General features: G+C 41.3%; 3 protein-coding genes across 3 annotated transcripts; 2 read left to right on the top strand and 1 right to left on the bottom strand.

The window, feature by feature from the left end:
• The first annotated feature begins 281 nt into the window (after positions 1-281).
• Positions 282-5,798, top strand: vash1 (vasohibin 1). The gene is made up of 8 exons (XM_052086977.1): positions 282-423; positions 941-1,168; positions 1,842-1,930; positions 2,192-2,248; positions 2,968-3,042; positions 3,521-3,902; positions 4,724-4,833; positions 4,911-5,798. The coding sequence occupies exons 1-8, from the start codon at positions 415-417 to the stop codon at positions 4,981-4,983; spliced, it is 1,023 nt and encodes a 340-aa protein (XP_051942937.1). The 5' UTR covers positions 282-414; the 3' UTR covers positions 4,984-5,798.
• On the bottom strand, positions 5,622-9,886 carry angel1 (angel homolog 1 (Drosophila)). Its single transcript, XM_052086976.1, has 8 exons — positions 9,742-9,886; positions 9,549-9,602; positions 8,855-9,297; positions 8,434-8,575; positions 8,222-8,332; positions 8,096-8,126; positions 7,838-7,995; positions 5,622-7,741 (listed from the first exon to the last, which is right to left on the bottom strand). Exons 2-8 carry the CDS (start codon positions 9,550-9,552, stop codon positions 7,581-7,583), a joined length of 1,050 nt encoding a protein of 349 aa, XP_051942936.1. The 5' UTR covers positions 9,553-9,602; positions 9,742-9,886; the 3' UTR covers positions 5,622-7,580.
• Positions 9,887-10,467: 581 nt separating this feature from the next.
• Positions 10,468-20,351, top strand: LOC127615289 (leucine-rich repeat-containing protein 74A). Its single transcript, XM_052086974.1, is given in 15 exon segments — positions 10,468-10,791; positions 14,246-14,324; positions 14,521-14,696; positions 15,040-15,147; positions 15,228-15,321; positions 15,407-15,456; positions 15,538-15,619; positions 15,710-15,795; positions 16,172-16,366; positions 16,504-16,599; positions 16,705-16,848; positions 17,672-17,776; positions 18,547-18,632; positions 19,652-20,181; positions 20,184-20,351. Coding segments are annotated over 15 exon segments (2,178 nt in total). The 5' UTR covers positions 10,468-10,506; the 3' UTR covers positions 20,246-20,351.
• Positions 20,352-20,377: the final 26 nt, after the last annotated feature.

Raw genomic sequence — 20,377 nt, 5'->3', positions numbered from 1 at the left:
TGATCATTAGCTCCACAGCGTCATCTGGTGTATTATGACGTTATGACTCAAGTTAGAAAAAATCACTTCATGGAAAACGTTACGTTAATCGTCATTGTTTCAATTATTTTCCCATTCAAAACGATAAACGCTTTTCTATTGTTTTTATCCTCATCACAACGCAAAGTGTGTTCAAATTTGCTGTACTTAGCAACGTCACAAGTCGTGTACAATATGAGCGATTGGTACGTTTTCCGGGTGACTTTGAACGCACCGTTCGTCACAGATGACCTCATAGTCTTGGCTCTGAGCATGCGCAGGAGGGGGCAGTTAGGGAGTGTCGACCGGTGCGCCTAATCGGATGTGAAGCCTCACACTATGGCTTTGGATCGACCCGGCGTCGTTTTTGAAATAATGACCCGATGACGGAAATACATGTTTTTCGTAAGAAATGCAAATGAAGTGAGCGTCTGTTTTGGGACTGAGATTGTCGGACTAGCAGGTCATTTGTTGGCTATCTTTTGTTTGAATGACATCCGAAGGGACTGGGAATTAGTCATTCCCAAAAGACTTTTGTCTGATTGCCAAATCCTCTTAAATTAGGTGTTAAATATCGGGCTGCTTTGTGGCCCTTTAGTCATTTAAATAGGTTAATCATTCATTTATCTAGCTTTCCACAACTCCTTTTCACGACTGAATGGAAAATAGTATATTTTCCACATTGTTCTAGAGTCACTGTAAAGTAACGTTTCGTGAGAAAAATCACTGGTGCACTTTATTTTGCTGCTACTCTGGATCACCTCATTATGAGTCATAATACCTCTAAACCCATTAAAGATATTGGTTCCATAAACTGAAGGATGTAACAAGCTGGCCGTCCCTGATGCAAACCTCCTAAAACCTGCAAGCAGAGGCACCAGTGAGCAGTCCAAACCATCAGCTAGTACATTCCCCGTGTCAGGATTCCGTTAGTGAGATGCTGAGGGCCTCGGTGGAGGAGCGGGATGATGAGCAGGAGGATGAAGGAGATGAAGAGCTGCGGGACGGAGGGGTGCCTTTCTACGTCAACCGAAGTGGCCTCCCCATGGATGAAGACACCTGGGAGAGGATGTGGCGCCATGTAGCTCGGATCCACCCACACGGGGATGCTTTGGGGAAGGGCATCCGGGGTGCAACTGACCTACCCAAGGTGAACTTTTCAATTAATTTTAGTTCAGAAATATTTGGACCATAGACAGAGTTTTTACGTTTGCGTGTCTTTACACCAGCATAATGGATTTGAATTAATTAACATGGGATTGAAGTGTGAAATATTTTCATCTTTAAAATATGTCACAAAACTTGGGTAATTAACCATTAAATACTTGGATGAACGTTCTTTACCTGAAGTTCCACTGATACCACCATTTGGGTTGGTGTCTCCACTTTGGGCTCTAGTGTTTTTTGACAAGTATGCTCGATTGTGTCTGGATCTGAATGAGCACTGTGATTGGCTAATGTATGAAAAGAGGTGGTTCTCAGAGAGGATGATTAGTGCTTCCATTCCCTCATGAGGACTGTGAGTTATTGTGCAAAGAAACAACCATAGCACAGAAAGGCAGGAAAAACAATTTGGAACAAGTTGGAAAATCTATGCATGGAAAATCATTTTTTTTAAATTGCCTTTCTCAAAATACATATTTGCCTGTCTCATGTCGTGGATCATCTGATGTGGTCCTACATAATAGAAGACTTGCCCTAGCTGTACATACTGTCCATGTGACGTGTACACCAAGCACAGATATTTTCCACCCACTGTATCCTGTAACTGTACATTGCATGGAGGTCTGCATGTGTAACGCAAAGGGACTTTTGTCTTGCAGATTCCAATACCAAGTGTGCCTACATACCAGCCTACAACCACAATTCCACTGCGCCTAGAAGCCATACAGAAATATATCAGGGAATTACAGTATCCTTTGACAACAGAGCAATGTTTTTTGAGTACAGTATATTTAACTATTGCTATACTTGTTGAAATTTCATGACGAACACAAATTGCCTTGTCTTTCTTGTTCCATTTGATGAAAAAATGATGGGTCAAAATGTGCATTGAAAATGATTTTAATTTGACACCAATTACCAGCCATGGCTGAATTAATCCATAATTAACTAACCGGCCATGAATATCACAAGACACTTTAATGTATGCTGCCTTAACTCTGACCGACAGATACAATCATACCGGGACACAGTTTTTTGAAATCAAGAAAAGCCGCCCTCTTACTGCGTACGCAAACATTTTTTTTTTAAATTACTAGTATGTGTGACTTACTGAATCTTATGCAAGCCTTGACTTTGGATACCTTAGTATAAGAGGTGATGCATGTGAAAAGCGTTTTTTTGCCAAATACGACAAAACTAGGGAAGTTCTGCGATACCAAACAAGATGTAATGTTAAAGCAAAACCATACAGTACTCATAGTTATACTCATAAATTCTGAGGTCAAGTATATTTTTATTCATTCAATATCAGTTGGAAGAAACACGGGGCAAAAAAAGTGTTGAAATTGAAATGTTAAAGCTACGTTAATCGTGTTGGGAGAAATGAAAGTCTTTCACTGAACTGAAGTACCAAGCTTTAAACATTGTTATGAACTTAAATGACCTATCTCTAAATGTGCACCTAAAATGCGTAATGCAAACACCATCATATATAATAATATCATCATCTATCATATATAATAATAAATCTTCAAGTGTTACTTGTCCTCAAAATTGTTGTATTTGATACACTACATCGACACATTTTTGACACATACTGTACAATAGGCTCCAGCACCCCCCGCGACCCTAGTGAGGATCAAGCGGCTCGGAAGATGAATGAATGAATGTACATTTTAATGGTAACATTGTTTTGTGCTGTTATCTTGTTACATAACTACCGTGATGTGAAACTCAAAGCACATGGGGTACACTGTGATCTTATTGGCACATTGTGCTGCGCAGGTTGATGGACATTGCCAAGGAGATGACGCGTGAAGCCCTGCCAATCAAATGCCTGGAGGCGGTGATCCTAGGAATGTATCTTTACTACAGTAAACTTTTGCTTGATCGTCAGTTCTCTAAGTCAGCAGTCCCCAACTATAACAGGGCCACAGGACATTTGGTACCGGGCCGCACAGAGAGAGTGAACCAAAAAAAATGTGTTATTGATCAGTATGAAATAAATTTTCAAGCGCCTCCTCCTGTGACGAACCTCACATGATATACGGTCATAAAACAAATTAAAAACACAAGCTAGCAAAAATATCTTTGGAGAGCTTTGAACAAGAGAAAAGGCAGAAGAATGAAACCAAAGAGCCCACTACAGTCGAGACGATATCCTGTTAAGTCAATCACGCTAGATACTGTACTGACTGTTTTTCTGAACCACCCCCCAGTACTCACCAATATAGTAAAGGTAGAAAAAGTCTGAGATCTTTGAATACAGCTCAGTGAAATCTAACAAGTTGCTTGACTATTTTTGTTGAGTCCATTTCCTTGACCAAGCTTGGCAAAGTTACCTCACCAACAGCATGCCGTCTGTGGAGCGTTTCCCCCTCAGCTTTAAGTCTCAGTTCTCAGGGACTCACTTCTACCACATTGTGCTGGGAGTCCACAGCGGCGGACGCTTCGGCGCGCTGGGCATGAGCCGGCGAGAGGACCTCATGTTCAAGCCCCTGGAGCACCGCTCTCTGATGGACTTGGTGCAGGACTTTGAAGGGGCCTACAGGGGCTATTGGCACACCCTGCTAAAGGTCAAGATCGGCCAGTATGTGTCGCACGACCCTCACAGCGTGGAGCAGATCGAGTGGAAGCACTCCGTCCTGGATGTAGACGGGCTGAGCAAGGGGGAGCTCCGGAAAGAGCTCGAGAGGCACACTCGAGACATGAGGCTCAAGGTAAAATTTGGTTCAGTCCCCTTCATCTTGATTTGCTACACGTTTCCAATGTTTGTGTGTTAGTTAGGGGCACTAATAGCTACGAAGCTCTGTAAATCTGTTTTCCTTCATTTTACAGCAGCAACTGGTTTGAACGCGCTGCATACCGGTAAATGAAAATGTATTGTAATACAGGGGTACGCTCAAGTTCTTCCATCAGGAGGGATTTCATTCGCCTTGAGTATTGTGAACCCACGCCATTCTTGGAACTGGGCTGCTCTGCAAATACAGAAAATCTGCAAATTATTATAATTGCACTGGAAAAGAAATACAGTACTCAGTAAACTCAATTTGGGGCAGATACTGCCAGTAAGCGTTTTCCATGAAAAACAAGTTGGCTCCCCAGAAATGAAAACAAAATGTAAAAAAATATTTGAAAACACAGACACACACACACACACATGTATAGAGAGAGAGAGAGAGAGAGACAGATTTTTTTTAATGCGCAAATGGTCCACTGTATTTTGACAGCATTCCATGTTACATCCCTGAAGACTAATCATGAAACTGCGTTGACCTGCAGTTCCTCTCCAACGATGCAGTACCCCCCCCCCCCAACCACCACCCGCTGCCAGCCACATGATAAACAAATGATGGCAGCCTTGCTGCTGAGCTCTGCATGTAATATGACTAATGTGGCGGTTGGCTCGGAACACTTTCTCGTACAGCTTCTCATTCCATCAATCGCCGCGGCGTTTTACAGCCAGCACTCAGCGCAATGACATTACCTCTCGTCGATCACGATTACATTTTGATGAGGCTTGTGCCTTTTTTGTCTGCAGATAGGAAAGCCTGCGCCTCCTTCTCCCACCAAAGACAGGAAAAATAGCATGGGCTCGCCACTCAGAGGACAAGGAAGCCCCATTCGCAGGGTCAGCCGTGTTGAGAGACGGTACGATTACGCATCGCATGCTTGTGGTTTTACCTAATAACTGACTATTGACGATGCTAAACTTGTTTCCGTTTCAGTCCATCTGGAGAGAAAAAGGCTTTGGAACAGAAAGCATCTGGAGAGATGAGCGTGTATCAGATTCGAGTGTGAAGAATATTTTCTTCGTTTCTTTGACTAAGCCATTGATGAGGCTTCATCGATGCAAAATAGGGAACCACCACCCTTCTCCTCCACATCCCCAAAAAGCCTCATTCACTGTCAAGTTGTCATGTTTTTTTAAATTACGGTACTTCTAGAGCATTGTATGTGCATAACTGGTGCTGTTGCGTGTAAACATTTTTACTAACTTTATACAATCAGTGTACGTTACATTAGCAGAAAAAAAGGTAAGAGTATCAATCAGCATAAATGTGCTCCTTGACATATCAATGTGTGTCATTGTACTGTAAGTGTGATGGACTACTTTGTGTGTTAACTACAAATTACCCCCTGTGCCTTGTGACCAGACTAAAACAAAACAGAATTCCTCGTCATCACCTGACTAAATGCAAATTAGAATTTTCATACTTTAGTATGTAAGTGTTTCAAATGTCAACACCTTCAAGGATGCATGCTTAGAGAGCTATGGACCTTAGTGACACATCATTGTCATTCTTATCAAGAGAAGGGTTGAGTAAATCAAGGACAAGACACCATTTAGCATACTGTGGATTTTTCTCTCCCACTTGTTCCCCAGCGACTTTGCTCATGTATATAAACATGCATTCTTTGTAGCAATTTAAAAAAAATTTCACTTGCCTTAAAAAGTGACCACTTCCAAAAAGATGTCAAGGTATTAGTAGATGGCACTTTTTATCTTTGTAGTTTTGAGAACTGCTGCATTCTGCTGTTTTATATGTCACAGTTGTCATCTGTAAAATATTACACATTTAAAACATGCGATTATCAATAAATTGCCACATACATGTTTGTGTCTTGTCTTTTGTTTTGAGTGATCAACAAATTGTACCTGTGCATAAATTAGTGGACATCCACTGATTGGCTGCTGCAGTTGGTGGATAGCAGCCAACTTTGATAAGTAAAATAAACACGAAGGATTGTTCTTGGGTTGAGAAAAATTGTGATTTATTTCCAACAGAGTTAAAAAAAAAAAGCTAGCTTCAATAAACAAATCTCAATTCTTATGGTCTCCAGATGCCAAACACTCTAACAGTGTTTATGACACACAGAAACAGACGCGGCACCCTATTAGGAAGAAAAATCTACTGACCCACTTCTTTCTTCCTTGTACATATTAGATGCCAATCATGCCACACAGGCAATTCATACAATACATGCAGGAGTTTTTCTCACAACTGATTTATACCATTCTGAAACCATTCAAAAGGGAAATCACTAAGAATGATTCTTCAAATTCAAACATTTTTTATGAAGACTGCAAAGAGAGGTCAATGAATGCATGCATACCTAATCAACTGAATGATCCAGGTTTGAAAAAGTTGCACACTAACATATCCTCACTGAGGATAGGATGGAGGGCCAAGCAGCATTTAGGTCAAACTAGCACACACACACATTGAAGTACACATTCATGAGATAGTCTTTGGTATACCCAGCAGGGATTGCCTTTTAACAGTCACCGTTTTGTCCTCAAGGCTTACTTTTGCTTGTTTGATCTGATCGGACAATGCTCGAATATGTTCGAACTGAGTTAGATCCAGAGGTATTAGGACAATGACAAATATTTTATGGTTTTGTCTTCATAGCACGCCTTAATTTCATTTATCCGTTCATTATCTGAACCGCTTTTTCCTCACGAGGGTTGCGGGCATGCTGGAGTCTATCGCAGCTGTCTTCGGGCAGTAAGCGGGGGCACACCCTGAACTGGTTGCCAGCCAATCACAGTTTGTCGATCAAAAATTTACAATCATAAGACACCTTTGTGCATGTGAATGATGGATGAAACTAAGACCAACTTGTATGAATGAACGAGGTAAGTATGGAGGACAGGAACCGCTCACATGCCAAAGGGCATAAGCTTATGTGACAAATATGATGGCGGCATCCTAAATATACAAGACTTTGCAAAGGAAAATGCTGTAAACTCAACATTCTTCAATAGCTAATCAGTCCTTGAATCACATCTCCATTGATTCAAATGTGGGGTAGCAAGGCAGAAGTATAAAAATCAGTCATAGATCAGTCAAATATTTCCAGACCCAAGAGTAAGTACAGTTTGCTGAATCAAATCTTAATGAAAGCAAACGAAAAAAATAAATAAACAAACATTAATTTACTCAGTACAATAACATTTTTGGGAAACTACTTCAAATTAAATAAATTAAATGTGCAACTTGTAAACAGCAACCATACTCTCTACAGTCATGAGTATATACTTGACTCTATAGAAATATTCTAAACTGTTCCTTCCTTGCTCTTGTGACTCGAACCCAAGTCAGCGCATGCATAATTTCACAATAACACAGAGCAATACTATCCACACTCTAAAAACAACTGGGTCAAAAATAACTCAATTTGGGTAAAAATTGGACTGATCTATAATTGAGGCCGAATTTTGGATTGCTTGGTCCAAAATTACTCAGAAATGTGCTTCAAATTGACCCAAGGAGTGGATCGTCTATTTTTAACCCAACTGTTTTACTTAGAGTGCAATTTTCACAAGGCCGACACTACAAAATTTCAGGACCAAACGCTGAATAAAATTCTATCCAAAGGCCTTTTTTCTTTTAACACGCTGCTGCATTTAAGTTCATCCGGAATTTTGCCACAAGACTGAGATGATCAGATGGGAATACGTAGCTGGGGAGACCATTCATGGAACACAAGGTTTCCTCAGAAAGCAGTGAGAGATAGCCAAGCAACTTCAGACCTTCACAGCTAAATTTGCCTGTTAAGAAAAACGAAGAAACGAGTAGCAGTATTCTTAAAATAATTGTGCAAGTATAGAATATGATGTGCAACAAAGAGGGATTCCCCCAATTACCTTCTTGATCTGAGATATGCTCAGGGGAATAGAAGATATAGTCCACAGTTGCTCCCCCCTCAGAGTGCAGTGTTGTGACTTCCGGTTTGCCAGAGTGAGGGAATCTGTGTTTATAGGTGGACTCCAGGTCTAACTGGTGTCGGATTATGTGTTGAAAACTGCCACACACAAACATGACAACATACAAATTCTTTTGTGCATCACAACAAAGAGGTTTTCTCTTTAAGGCCAAGTCGACAGTATTTAGGTTTAACTAACCTAAAAGCTGAATGACTTCTGCTTGACGCCCCTTAAAAATAAAGAAGAAAATCAGTCACAAGTATATTCCGCATCGGGGAAGGGGTTGGGGGGGCAGGCGTGTATTTCCGCAGTGTATTGCACTACCTGGATTGTTGTCAGTGACACCAGGAATGAATGGTAAATCACATGGACGAATGCAAGAAAGTGGACAAAAGCGCAGTTCCAAGAGTGAGTCGAGGCTGAAGCGACGTCTCCCTACAGGAGATCCGTGAACCATTGGAGTCAAACAGTAATTCTGATTTGTCATTGATTGTTATATTGCTCATACAGAACATAAAGCAGGCCCGAACGCTGACCTGTGACTGGACTGTAGCTTGCCTCCACCTCACTGGAAGAGACATACTGGCAGCTGTCAGAAATCCCCAGACAGACGGGCCAGAGAGGAGCACATAGTATGTCACACGGGGCTTTGTGTGAAAGATCTTTCTGACCTGACACCTGTTGTATATTGGAAATGGGAAAAGGGAAAATGAACAGATCAAGCCATCCCTCAGTATTAAGTACCATACATAACTCACTTAAAAAAAATAAAATCTCAAAATTATTCTTAAATATGAGCTCTTTGTATTTTTATTGAAAAACATGAGAACACGGCAGCCTAGTGTTTAGCACATCTGCCTCACAGTCCTGAGGCTCAGGGTTCAGTCCCAAACTGCCAATGTACCAAATGGCCTGCTCATTAAGCGTACATAATGTGATTCCGTAGTTGAGTCTCACCATCCATGCCGGCACCCCCTGGAAGTCGAGCTCCCCAGTGGTGATGAACTGGTAAAGAGGCATATGTGGCACAGAGTTGAAGTCCCCACACAAAATAACATTACAGTGTTCACCTTTGGCCTTCCACAAGTTGACCACACTGTTGATCTCTGCCAGCATTATGGCCAACTGAGCCAGTTTGATGTCACCCCTCCTGGGATTAAACAGCAGGTGCGTGTTGGCCACACATAGCAGGGAACCCTTCACCCTGTCCTTGATCCCCTGGCAGACAACGGGTTGAAGCACCACAACTATGCCCACGTTGTGTCGGTCCAGAAGTTCGGTTTGGGGTCTGAAGAACTCTATGGGTGTGACTGACACCTCAGAAAAGCGACTGCTGCGATAGCAAGTCGCACAGCCATCTGTCTTGTTCCCTGTGCGCCGCTTGTAGAAACAGTTGTAGCCTGGACAAGCACCAAAGGAACATTTTCGGGAAATCTGTAACTTGATATCCACAAACACGTAACGACAATCTGGTGAAATGTGAGCACTTTGCCTCCCTTACACTAAATGTCAGGAAAGGCCGGATTGTCTTTAAAAGTTGATATTCCACCAAATGCCGCCCAAGTACTAATTACATTGATTGCTTGGGTGGGGAGTGTTTTTTTTTTTTTTTTTACATGTCAAAAATCAGTATGTGCCGTTTAAGACTCACCCATCTGAGACAGGAAAGGATGTAGCTGCGTTTGGTAGTGGTTCTCCTGGACCTCTTGAAGACAAAGAATCTGAATAGCAACAACATAATGTGTGGGTTTGATCACGTATTATTACGTTTTATATATCTTAATAGTTTTTGCAGGTTTATCTTAAGATGTGGCTTTATTAACTTTGTGTGGTATTTGACTCACATCTGGCATCCATTTCTGTATGTCCTCCAAAAGCAAGCTGCAGCGGTTGCTCCACTCCAGTACCTCTGGAGGGCAGTGTGCGTAGAGCTCCATGTTTGTCTCCAGCAGGTCCTGGGCCAAGATGTTGTAAGACATGACAGTCAAGTCCATGAAAGGCTTTGTGAATGGCACCAGTGTGCCGGATTCCTCTGATGAAATGTCTTGCCACAACCGCCAGATTACTGTTGGAATCGATAATTGCATACGTTAACTATTCAAGAATACTAAATTAATCTGTGAAGACAGTTCAAGGAAGATGTCACAATTGTACCTTCAAAGGGTGTTGTCTGCTCCATTGAAGGGTAGTAGCTCAGAGTAGGAAACTGCCAGCGCGGGCAAAAGATTTCCTCTCTACCACCAAGTCCCGCTGGAAAATGCCATCCACTTGATGTCTTACATTGATTTTCAGCACAGGAGCCAAGTGATGTCTGCATTGGAGTTGAATTTGTTCCACCAGTGAGCATTACATCAGCATATTCATCCCAGCACTCTGTTTGTTGTGCAATGCCCACAGCTGCATTTCCCGAGTCTTCGGAGCTTTCTATCCTTGCAAGAGCCCCCATAAACCAGATGACACCTAGGTCATTGTCTTTCGCTACAGTTTCTTCACAGTTGGGTTGCTTAAGTCCATCGTGCATTTGCTCAACTTCTTCTTCTTCTTCTTCTTCTTTTTTGTCTTCTTCTCCCTTTGAATTTTTCCCCGTCACTGCATATCGGGCCTCACTCATGTTTGAAGGTGCCTCCATTTTGGTGTGTTTGGAACTGACAGGTAGCTCCCGTTTTCCATATGGTGTCTTGTTTTCTTTATCGGAGCTCTTGTCTACCTTCCCGGATAATTGTTCGCTCTCCTTTTTCTCCTTTTGTCCTGCTGACAAATGTCTTTGGCTGAGCTGTCGGCCCGGCGGAATTTTCGGAGACTTGAACATCGGGCTTGTGGCAGCAGCACTCTCACACACCAACGTGCCATTGACAGCTGCAGAAGGGCAACAAAGTGCAGGATTCTTGACAAAGGTGAAGAGTGATGCATTACATTTACTGCGAGACATTTACCTAAGTAACTTTTGGGATTTAAAAAATTAAAAAAATAAAAGAATTAAAAAATATATATTTTTTAATTTGCTCGCTAAAAATTGTGTTTTTACAATATGTGTGCGCGAATTAACAGTCATTTAATAAATTCTTATTCACTATGGTGATGGACAGGCTGGAAGAAGATGTTAGACAGGAACAGAGGGAGGAGAAACTACACAGGTGAAGGTTTGCCCTTCACCTCAGGGAGGAATGAAGGTCAGTCGCAGCAAGACGGGGTACATGTGTGTGAATGAGAGGGACCCAAGCACAAGAGTGAGATTACACATAAGGAAGGTGGAGGATTTTAAGTACTTGGGGTCAACTGTCCAGAGCACTGGAGAGTGTGGAAAAGAGGTGAAGAAGCATGTATAGGCAGGCTGGAATGGCTGGGAAAAAGTGACAGGTGTGATGTGTGATTAAGGAGTTTCAGCTAAGATGAAAGGAAAGGTGTATAAAACTGCGGTGAGACCAGCCATGCTCTTTGGACTGGAAACACTGAAGAAAAAACAGGAGGCAGAGCTGGAGGTTTCAGAGATGAAGATGTTGAGGTTCTCTTTGGGAGTGACCAAGTTGCATAGGATCAGGAATCAGGAATGAGAATGAGTACATTCAACTCACAACTCACTTTAGAGGTTTTGGAGAGAAAGTCAGAGAGGCCAGATGGAGATGGTTTGGACATCTCCAGAGTAGAGAGAGTGAATATATTGGTCAAAGGATGCTGAGTCTTCAACTGCCAGGCAGGAGGCCGAGAGGAAGACCAAAGAGGAGGTTTATGGATGTAGTGAAAGAGGACATGAAGGTCATTGGTGTAAGAGAAGAGGATGCACAAGACAGGGTTAGATGGAGGCAACTGATTCGCTGTGGCGACCCCTGAGGGTAAAAGCCGAAAAGAAAAGAAGAACAAGTCATGGTTAGAATTTTTTGGTCCACGATTTGTTGGCTTTAAAAAAAGGAAATGCATAGCAATTTTTAATTTAAGGGAGTGCATTAATGAATAATTGGTTGCTTCATTAAATAATGTACTACTAATCGTGTTTGGCCAAATTTCCAAAGGTTGTGCACGACTTTGCACACAAAACAAAATCATTTATGTTAAATGTGGTACAGTATAGTTAACACCTTTATCCAGTCAATTATTTTGTTATCGAATGAGAGGCCTATCGAATATGTTTCTTGTATGTAAATTTCAATTTAGTGTGTTTCCACTTGCCTCAAAACATTGCCACGCGCTGTCGTCGTGACGTCACAAGCAAAGAGCTCTGCTATCAGGTGCAGGCTAACGAGTTAGCATATCCTCTCCCACAACCTCGACTGCTTGCGTACCTAAAATAGTACTTTCTCCACACCCGCGGTTTTTTTTTACAGTAACGCATTGATAGGGTTACTTTGTGCGAGGGAACGTTGTGTCCAAAACAACAACTTTAACTCGCGCATGTGACAATAGCTGTCAATTCAGCAAACAAAATGCATTATAAACTTAGCGCTAGCGACCTAGCCGTGTTTGTATCGCCACCCATTGGACAAAGGTGAACATAATGTTTGCATTATATACAACGCAGACACATGCTTTCTTTCCAGTTGTGCTTACCCCAGGGTCGTCTAAGCAAGTAACGTGATAGCGGATACAGAGCGTAAAATAACAGGAAGCCGATCATGCTTGTTTTCTCCAGTTTGCGCGTGCGCGATCGGAGCTCACTTGATAGCCTTTGTTTTCCACAGTAGTACACGGTACGAGGCTCAATTATAAGTTTCCACATTAAAGGAAACGTCAATGCACTGAAGGTACGAACTCACCAGAGAAATGTTCGCAAGCTTAGCTGTACTTAACTATGTTCTTAGTTTTTTTTAACATCGAACCAGATTTGGTGATCGTTCTCATTGGGTTTAATTGAACAGTTAACTATTAAGTTTATAATCATCGGATAAACCATGCTTAATGCAAGTGCAAATCACTATCTTGCACTAAAGCAGTGCAGGCTTTGTTAACGCGGTTAACAGTACAGTATATGCATGTAATACAGTTTGCTCAAGTTCAACCTTGAACATGTATACACACAAGTTTACAAGTGTTTTTTTTCTCCATCTTAAGTAAGGGGTGTCCCCAGTTGTTGCATTCACAGCACTTTATAGGCTAATATATTTTTATTTTATTTATATTTAAGTATTGCCCTATTTGAGTAAAAGTATCCCCCAACGGGCTTTGCTGAATTTACACTTCACATGTATCCAATTCTCAACTCAACCCAACTGTAATTTTAGAGTTTTCAGGTCATCAAACCAATTTTAATATCACACAGACAACGCAAGGAAATACAAAATACAGTTTCTAGTACAGTACCTGTGTTGTCTCTCTAATCATATAATGAATGAGACAAGGCGTGTTGGATAGAAATGCTGGGTCATTGAGTTTTTATGTTGTTTTACCCATGACATCACAGTACCGTACCAATGTCCTTTACTGAGGCAGAAGAAAAACCCAAACCTACTTGTCCTTATATGAAAAATGAATTGCCTCCTAAACCTCATGATTGGCAATAACTTGGCAACAATAACTGAAATAAAGCATTTGCGATAAGTGGTGATGAGTCTTTCACATTGCTGTGGAGGAATTATGGCCCTGGCATCAGAAAGGAAGGTTCACTCCTGCTACCCGCTGAAGACTATACAGCACGGAATCATGACAGGTGTACTCACTTTTGTGGGATATTTTATATATACAGCATTCAGTGGTCCCTTGATATGCCGGCATTAATATTTTTCTATATACTGTACAGGCGGCCCGGTAGTCCAGTGGTTAGCACGTTGGCTTCACAGTGCAGAGGTACCGGGTTCGATTCCAGCTGCGGCCTCCCTGTGTGGAGTTTGCATATTCTCTCCGTGGTTTTCTCCGTGTGCTCCGGTTTCCGCCCACATTCCAAAAACATGCGTGGCAGGCTGATTGAACGCTCTAGGTGTGAATGTGAGCGTGGATGGTTGTTCGTCTCTGTGTGCCCTGTGATTGGCTGGCAACCGATTCAGGGTGTCCCCTGCCTACTGCCCGAAGACAGCTGCACCCCGCGACCCTAGTGAGGATCAAGCGGCTCGGAAGATGAATGAATGAATGAATATATACTGTACAGTATATACAATGAAATGAGCAAATATAATGTCATGAAATTCTAGTTAGTCAGACTCTGAATAAGTCCAAGATGCATGTACATTATTTAGGTGGTATGCAATAATAATCACATGTTGGCTGACAGATAGAATTACACTAAGGTGTTTTATTTCACTTCACAGACTCTGGCATTCATGAAAACTATGCCTCATTTAGGACAGTAAAGTCTTTGTTTCTTGTTTGTACTGTACGTTTTTAGTTTCGCGGCTAACGCAAATGTCAACTCTGTCTTTTGAGTCCCTCTCTTTAGAGGATGATGATCCAGCGACAACATTGAGACGAGGCTTGGAGGAGGATTTTGGCGCAGACTTAGACGGTGAGCACATTATACCATGGGTTCTTAAACGCAGATTATCCCGATTATACAATTTTTGGATCAGCGAATGCATTTCTGAACATTATATTCATCCAAATGTTCTTTCACTATCTAATGCACTGCCTTTGTATCTGCCTTCCATGTCACGCTGTAAATGCTCCTTGCTGTTTGATGCACTGTGCATTCAATAAAACAGAACAAGAAGTCAGAAGCAATAAAGCATCTGTAGCTGATGTCTACCTAAAAGCCTGCAAGCTGCTGGGTGTTGTTCCAGTCTCCTACTTCATCCGGAACCTCGACTCTCGCACCATGACCCTCAACCACCACGGCCTTGGACCGTTGGGGTGCAAGGCACTCGCTATTGCCTTGGTGGTGAGTCGCAAAATGTGATCATGTCACTATGAGCAACACATTTAAAATGTACCTATTGATTAGCACGTCAGCCTCACAGTTCTGAGAGTCAGTGTTTGAATCTCGGCACCGGCCTTCCTGTGTGGCGTTTGCTTCTTCTCCCACATTCCAAAAAACATGAATGTTAGGTTAATTGAACTAGCTGATTGTCCACCGGTTTGAATGCTTGTTTTTTCTACATGTGCCCTGTGATTGGCTTTGCGACCGGTGCAGGGTGTAGCACACCCTTTTGTCCAAAGTCAGTTGTGATAGACACGATAGAAAATGGACAGATGGACATTAATGATGAGTCTTTTGTGTTCAGAGTGACACGCATCTCAACATTCTGGAACTGGCAGACAACTACATCCAAGCAGAGGGAGCCAAGGACCTGTCAGAGATGCTGAAAGCTAATTTCACCATTCAGCATTTGGTATCAAGAAACTATTAATAATAATCATTGATAAATAATAAATAAATGTCTGTGCATCTGTGTATGTATACATCTTCTAGGACTTGTCGGACAACCATCTTCATTCTTCTGGAGCTGAGCATGTGGGTAAAATTTTGCTGGACAGCGTTTCACTAAAATCGATCAAACTTTCAGGTAATGTACACTGTATATCTATCTATCTATCTAGAGATAGAGTCAAGATTTCATCATTGTCATGTTTTTTTTTTCATCCAACAAGGAAATGGATTTACAGACGATGATGCAAAGTATTTTGCAGAGGCTTTGTCTGTGAGTACAGTAGTTGATCCATCTACACCGGACAGAATTCCTTGTGCTCTATTCTTAAGTTGCGTTCATTTTTACTTGAAGGTCAATGTAAGTATGAAGGAAGTAGACCTCAGCCATAATAAGTTTTGTGGACGAGGAGGCGAGCATCTAGGACTGTTGTTAGGTATGCGAACACTAACTCACCTCCATGCTGTCACATTGTGTGGATAGTTAAACATGAAGTCCTTTTTACAACGTGAAGTCCTATTTACAGCAAACAACGAGTGTCTGGAGGTGCTGAACCTTTGTTGGAATCAACTCAGAATGAAAGGAGCTGTTGCTCTCAGTGCTGGACTCAAGGTACCTGGGCGATCACTGCATGACAATACCTTTGGCCCTACATCATACTCTCATTGTTCTTTTAGGGGTAGACTGTTGTGGAAGTATTTCAAACAGGTGTCTTAATAATTATCTCTAATTATTGTCATGCCAATCCAAATGTCATGTCCCCGATGCCCATTTATTATTAAAACAAACAATTGTACAAATCTCACATCAACCTTTAATTTTTAATTTTAATTTTTTTTACATCATTTACAAATGACTTGGGTCATCTCTCTGTTTAAAAAAATCAAACGTGGACCTTGAGCAATCGTGTTCGCACACAAGGGGTAGAGTGCACTTTTAGGGACAGAAACGGACTTCAGAGTGGAATATTGTTTTTCTTCATATTTAGGTGAACACGATGTTAAAGCACCTTGACCTATCATGGAATGGTTTTGGGAATGAAGGGGCCCTCGCAATAGGCGAGGCTCTGAAATTCAATCACACTCTGGTGCACCTCAATCTCAACAACAACCGTATCACCAATGGAGGTGTCAGCATGCTCTGCAGGGGCCTTAAGTACAACGACACCTTGCAGGTGCTGATGGTGAGTAAAATAGTTACATTATATAGTCTATATATAATAATAATATACTATTATTATATATAATAATAATATATAGTTATATAGTCTACATTCTGTGCTGTCTTATCCAATATCGTGTTTTTTAATTTCTCCTCCAGCTGGCTTACAATTCACTAACAGTAGAGGGAGCACTGTCCTTGGTCTATATGGTAAAGAAAATGCCTAAAACTTCCTTGGAGGAGATTAATATCAGTGTAAGTGCATCTTTTCACATCCATTCGACATATTAATAATAGTAGAAGTCCTCATTGACATTAATTATTTCTACATTTTCCACCTCGGGTCCCCCAACCAAGCAGAATGTGTTGGTCAATGAAAACTTTTTACATCTGCTGGAGGTGACATGCAAAGAGCATCCTGGTGTGAATGTACAATATGCAGGTGTTGGAGGGTTTATTGCCAAGAAACCATTAAAACACATCGACCCAATGAAAGTCATCCAGGTTGGTTATATGTCCTCATGAAAACTTGTACAGTATCGCCAATGTCTGTCATCAATTCAACAAGTCACATAATTAGTTTGTGAAAGCATTTATTTAAGTGAAAATTTTGAAAGTAATATTTCCCAAAACTGATAGTGTACAGGGTGTCCCAAAAGTCCCTATAAACTGTTTTTTTTTCTACCGGTATTTTGTTTGAGATATAATTCAGACAGAAGAGTGGACTATTTGTTTGAATTCTCTTCCTTTGCCTGTAGCTCTTCAGTTGACTTTGGAGGAGTGTCGCAAAATTGTTGCTTCGCAATAGGTTTTTTTGTTCCCAAAAGTTACTTTTGAGAAGCTTTAAAGGCCAAATATTCCAATGTGTGGTTTAGTTTACAGTATTTCTCAAATTTCTCAAAACGTTTTTTTTTTTACAAATAATGCAGCATATAGGCCAGATATTCCCAAAAACATCAAAATCTGAGAGCAGAATTTTACGCAAAGCCAGGGAAAGTCCATCCAGAGGGCTGCAATGGACGTCATCATCTACAAAAGCTTGACTCAATGGATGCTTCTGAGAGTAATAAAACTTGAAGTCTTTTTGTTTTAACCACCTGAATTTGGTACGTAAATTGTACTCCACGTCGGAGCAGTTTGACAGCAAAAAAGCTTCTCAAACTGGCACTCAACTGTAGTTGGAGAAGAATAAATTCTTGTCACGTGACATTTTTTGCAATGCTGATTGACATGCTAACAAAACCCGCTAAGCCTTGTTGTCAAATGCCTTTTGGGACACGCATTCTATCAATCGGGCTCACCTATATGTATTTTGCTCCTATTGAAGGACTATCTGAATCAACACAAGCTCCGTCTGTGGGATTTCTTCCGAAATATTGACAAAGATGCCACGATGCGAGTTCCTGTGATTGATTTCAGGAACGCAATACAGGTTTGAGCATTTTATTGGGCAAGAATGCACTCTGGGTTGAGCACTAAATGGTTGAGAAGTCTTGGATTGGATCATCTTGGATTTGACTGCATTTCAAATTGGCCTTGTCTTGAACACAACAGTGTCAGTCATATGCATTTTTTGCATATTCCTGTTTTCACAAGTTGATTAACAAAACATTCACTGAGGAATTTAGGAATAATATCCTATTTTGCAATTAAAAAAAGATGCAATGAGTTCTTCCAAAGTTCCAAAAATAGGCAATGAAAATATAATAGACAACACAGACAACCATATTCCCCTGCCCAGTGCAAATACACACATAATAATGTGTTCAATTAATTAATTTTTTCAATGATTAAGGGGGGTTGATGCATGTTGTCATATTTATGAATTAAATACAATGACATCTACCACACATACAGTATCAGCGGAGGGCAGAAACTGCCTGCGCCTGGATCAGATTCACCAAAATCACATTACATCAACTGCACCACAATTTAGACCTGGTTTGGCCTAGTCTAAAGTCGGCTCTGCTTTCCGTCACCCAATTGTGAGGTGCTCTGGGGTGTGTAAAAGAAAATGCCCTTGGTCCGCCAAAACACCGAGCAAAGCACAATGTGGTTTGAAAATTTCTGAAAATTCCCAAAATATGATAAACTACACTTGTCCCTCCAGGAAAGTGGGTGTTTTTACGTCTACCACGCATGCCCTTTTTCACGAAAATAGAGCCCAGAGACTTAATATATTTGCTCTTGCTCTTATAACAGCAATCAACTGTTCCCTTGGATCGATTCCAAATTGAGGAGCTTATCCAAAGGCTCGATCGCAACAGAACAGGAATGGTGGACTACAGGTGACTATGCCCCATCATTTTTACTGATGGTTTCATTTACATTGCTCCTCTTGGTTTATTGAAATAAAACATTGTGTGCTGGCAATCCTGTTGTCAAACACTGGTTTTATAAGTGTTTGACTTATAGTATGATGCCGTCGAACTGTTTAATTTATGACCCTGTTACATTATGTAGACACATTCGCTGATGTTGCTATATGGCACAGAGATTTTTGTGCACATAGTAAAAAACAAACAAAAAAAGTTAAGTATTCCCACCTGGGGTTAATTTACTCTTTTCACTGAATAAACACAATATAAATTGATGGTTATGATTACATAGTTAATGCTTAACATTTAGCTTGATGCCTTGGAGAAGTAAAACAGCTGTTTTATTCAGTAACTTGAAGAAATTCTGACACCTTTTCTAAATGACATACCGTAATTTATTTTGTCTTGTAGCCATTTTTTGGACAAGGAAGCTAATTCTATAAGCGGATGTTCAAAATGGGCCCACCATGCTTCACTATTGCGGTAGTGGAGCCACTAAACCAACCAAGTGAATATTAGTGTAATCAAAAATGTATAGTGTAAAATAACTACACTGAATGTGATGTGGTGATTTGCTCATAAATTTACTTAGACTATTAATTATGGAATTTTGTCCTCTTGAGCCGAACACAAATTCTGTGTATGAATGGCAAGAGGAGGATACCGAATTTAATTGTACATTCTCCCATCTAAAGCAGATTTTTTAAAAAAGCATTTCAATGTTCTATCTATCACTATACGACACTGGCATAGATGAACAAATATATTTCGAGGAAATAAATAATTTTAGGACTAATTCAGTGAAATTGGAAAACTTTCTGTGGCACACATGATGATTTCTCATGGCACAAAATGGTTGGGGAAACAAACGCTTTAAAAAGCTAAGATGATGCACCACATCTTGTCTGCCGTCAACCACGTGTCTCTCCGATTGGGAGAGTTGAAATTCCGAAAGTGTGTTGTAAAGCAATGCTGATGCTCCTCTGCAGGGGACTGGTGGATACCAGGAAGCAGATGATGCAGAATCACCGCCGACAACTGCGCAAGGTCGCATCCCGTCTGAAGAAAGAGAAGCATAAGAGCGACCGCATCCTCAAGACCTTCCAGAACGCTGTGGAGGCCCTGACGCCACACGGCTCTGCGGTCATCTATCCACAGGACACCAAAGAAGATCCCACTGGGTCAAATCGCTTTTCGGACACTTTCTTTAGCTCTCGCCACCACATCGTGATGTCAAACAGTGCCACAATCTCCAACCCCAGCAGTGGCCACATCCACCTGCCCGTGTTGGCAGGCAGGACGCCACACCGTTTCACCAAGTCTCCAAACTTGCACTCACGTTCTCAACCCAATTTGCAGACTTGTTCCCTTCGGTCTGCCGAAGGCAGGTCCATCCCTGCACGGGCTGTAAGTTCCAATCCAGAAACGGGCCACAGCAAGCTTAAACAACCAACTGTTAACCACTTGACCAGGTCCAGACCTGGTCTTGACACAACGGAGTTTGGGATTAAAGCCAAGAAAGCAACACATCTAAAGTGAAGAAACTTGTGGGGAAGTACTCAAAGAATCCAGAGACATTTTAAAATGTTCAATCAACAATGTGTCTCAATATTGGTGCGATTTAATTAGCTTGACCAGTGGAGGCGGTTTTCCTCAGAAAACTGAATAAACACAAGCATATCGGCATCATTCTGTTGGATACCAGGAGCATTTAG

The sequence above is a fragment of the Hippocampus zosterae genome, chromosome 14 (assembly GCF_025434085.1).
Source record: "Hippocampus zosterae strain Florida chromosome 14, ASM2543408v3, whole genome shotgun sequence".
Classification (NCBI taxonomy): Eukaryota; Metazoa; Chordata; class Actinopteri; order Syngnathiformes; family Syngnathidae; genus Hippocampus; species Hippocampus zosterae.
This window is presented reverse-complemented; position numbering and strand designations above follow the sequence as displayed.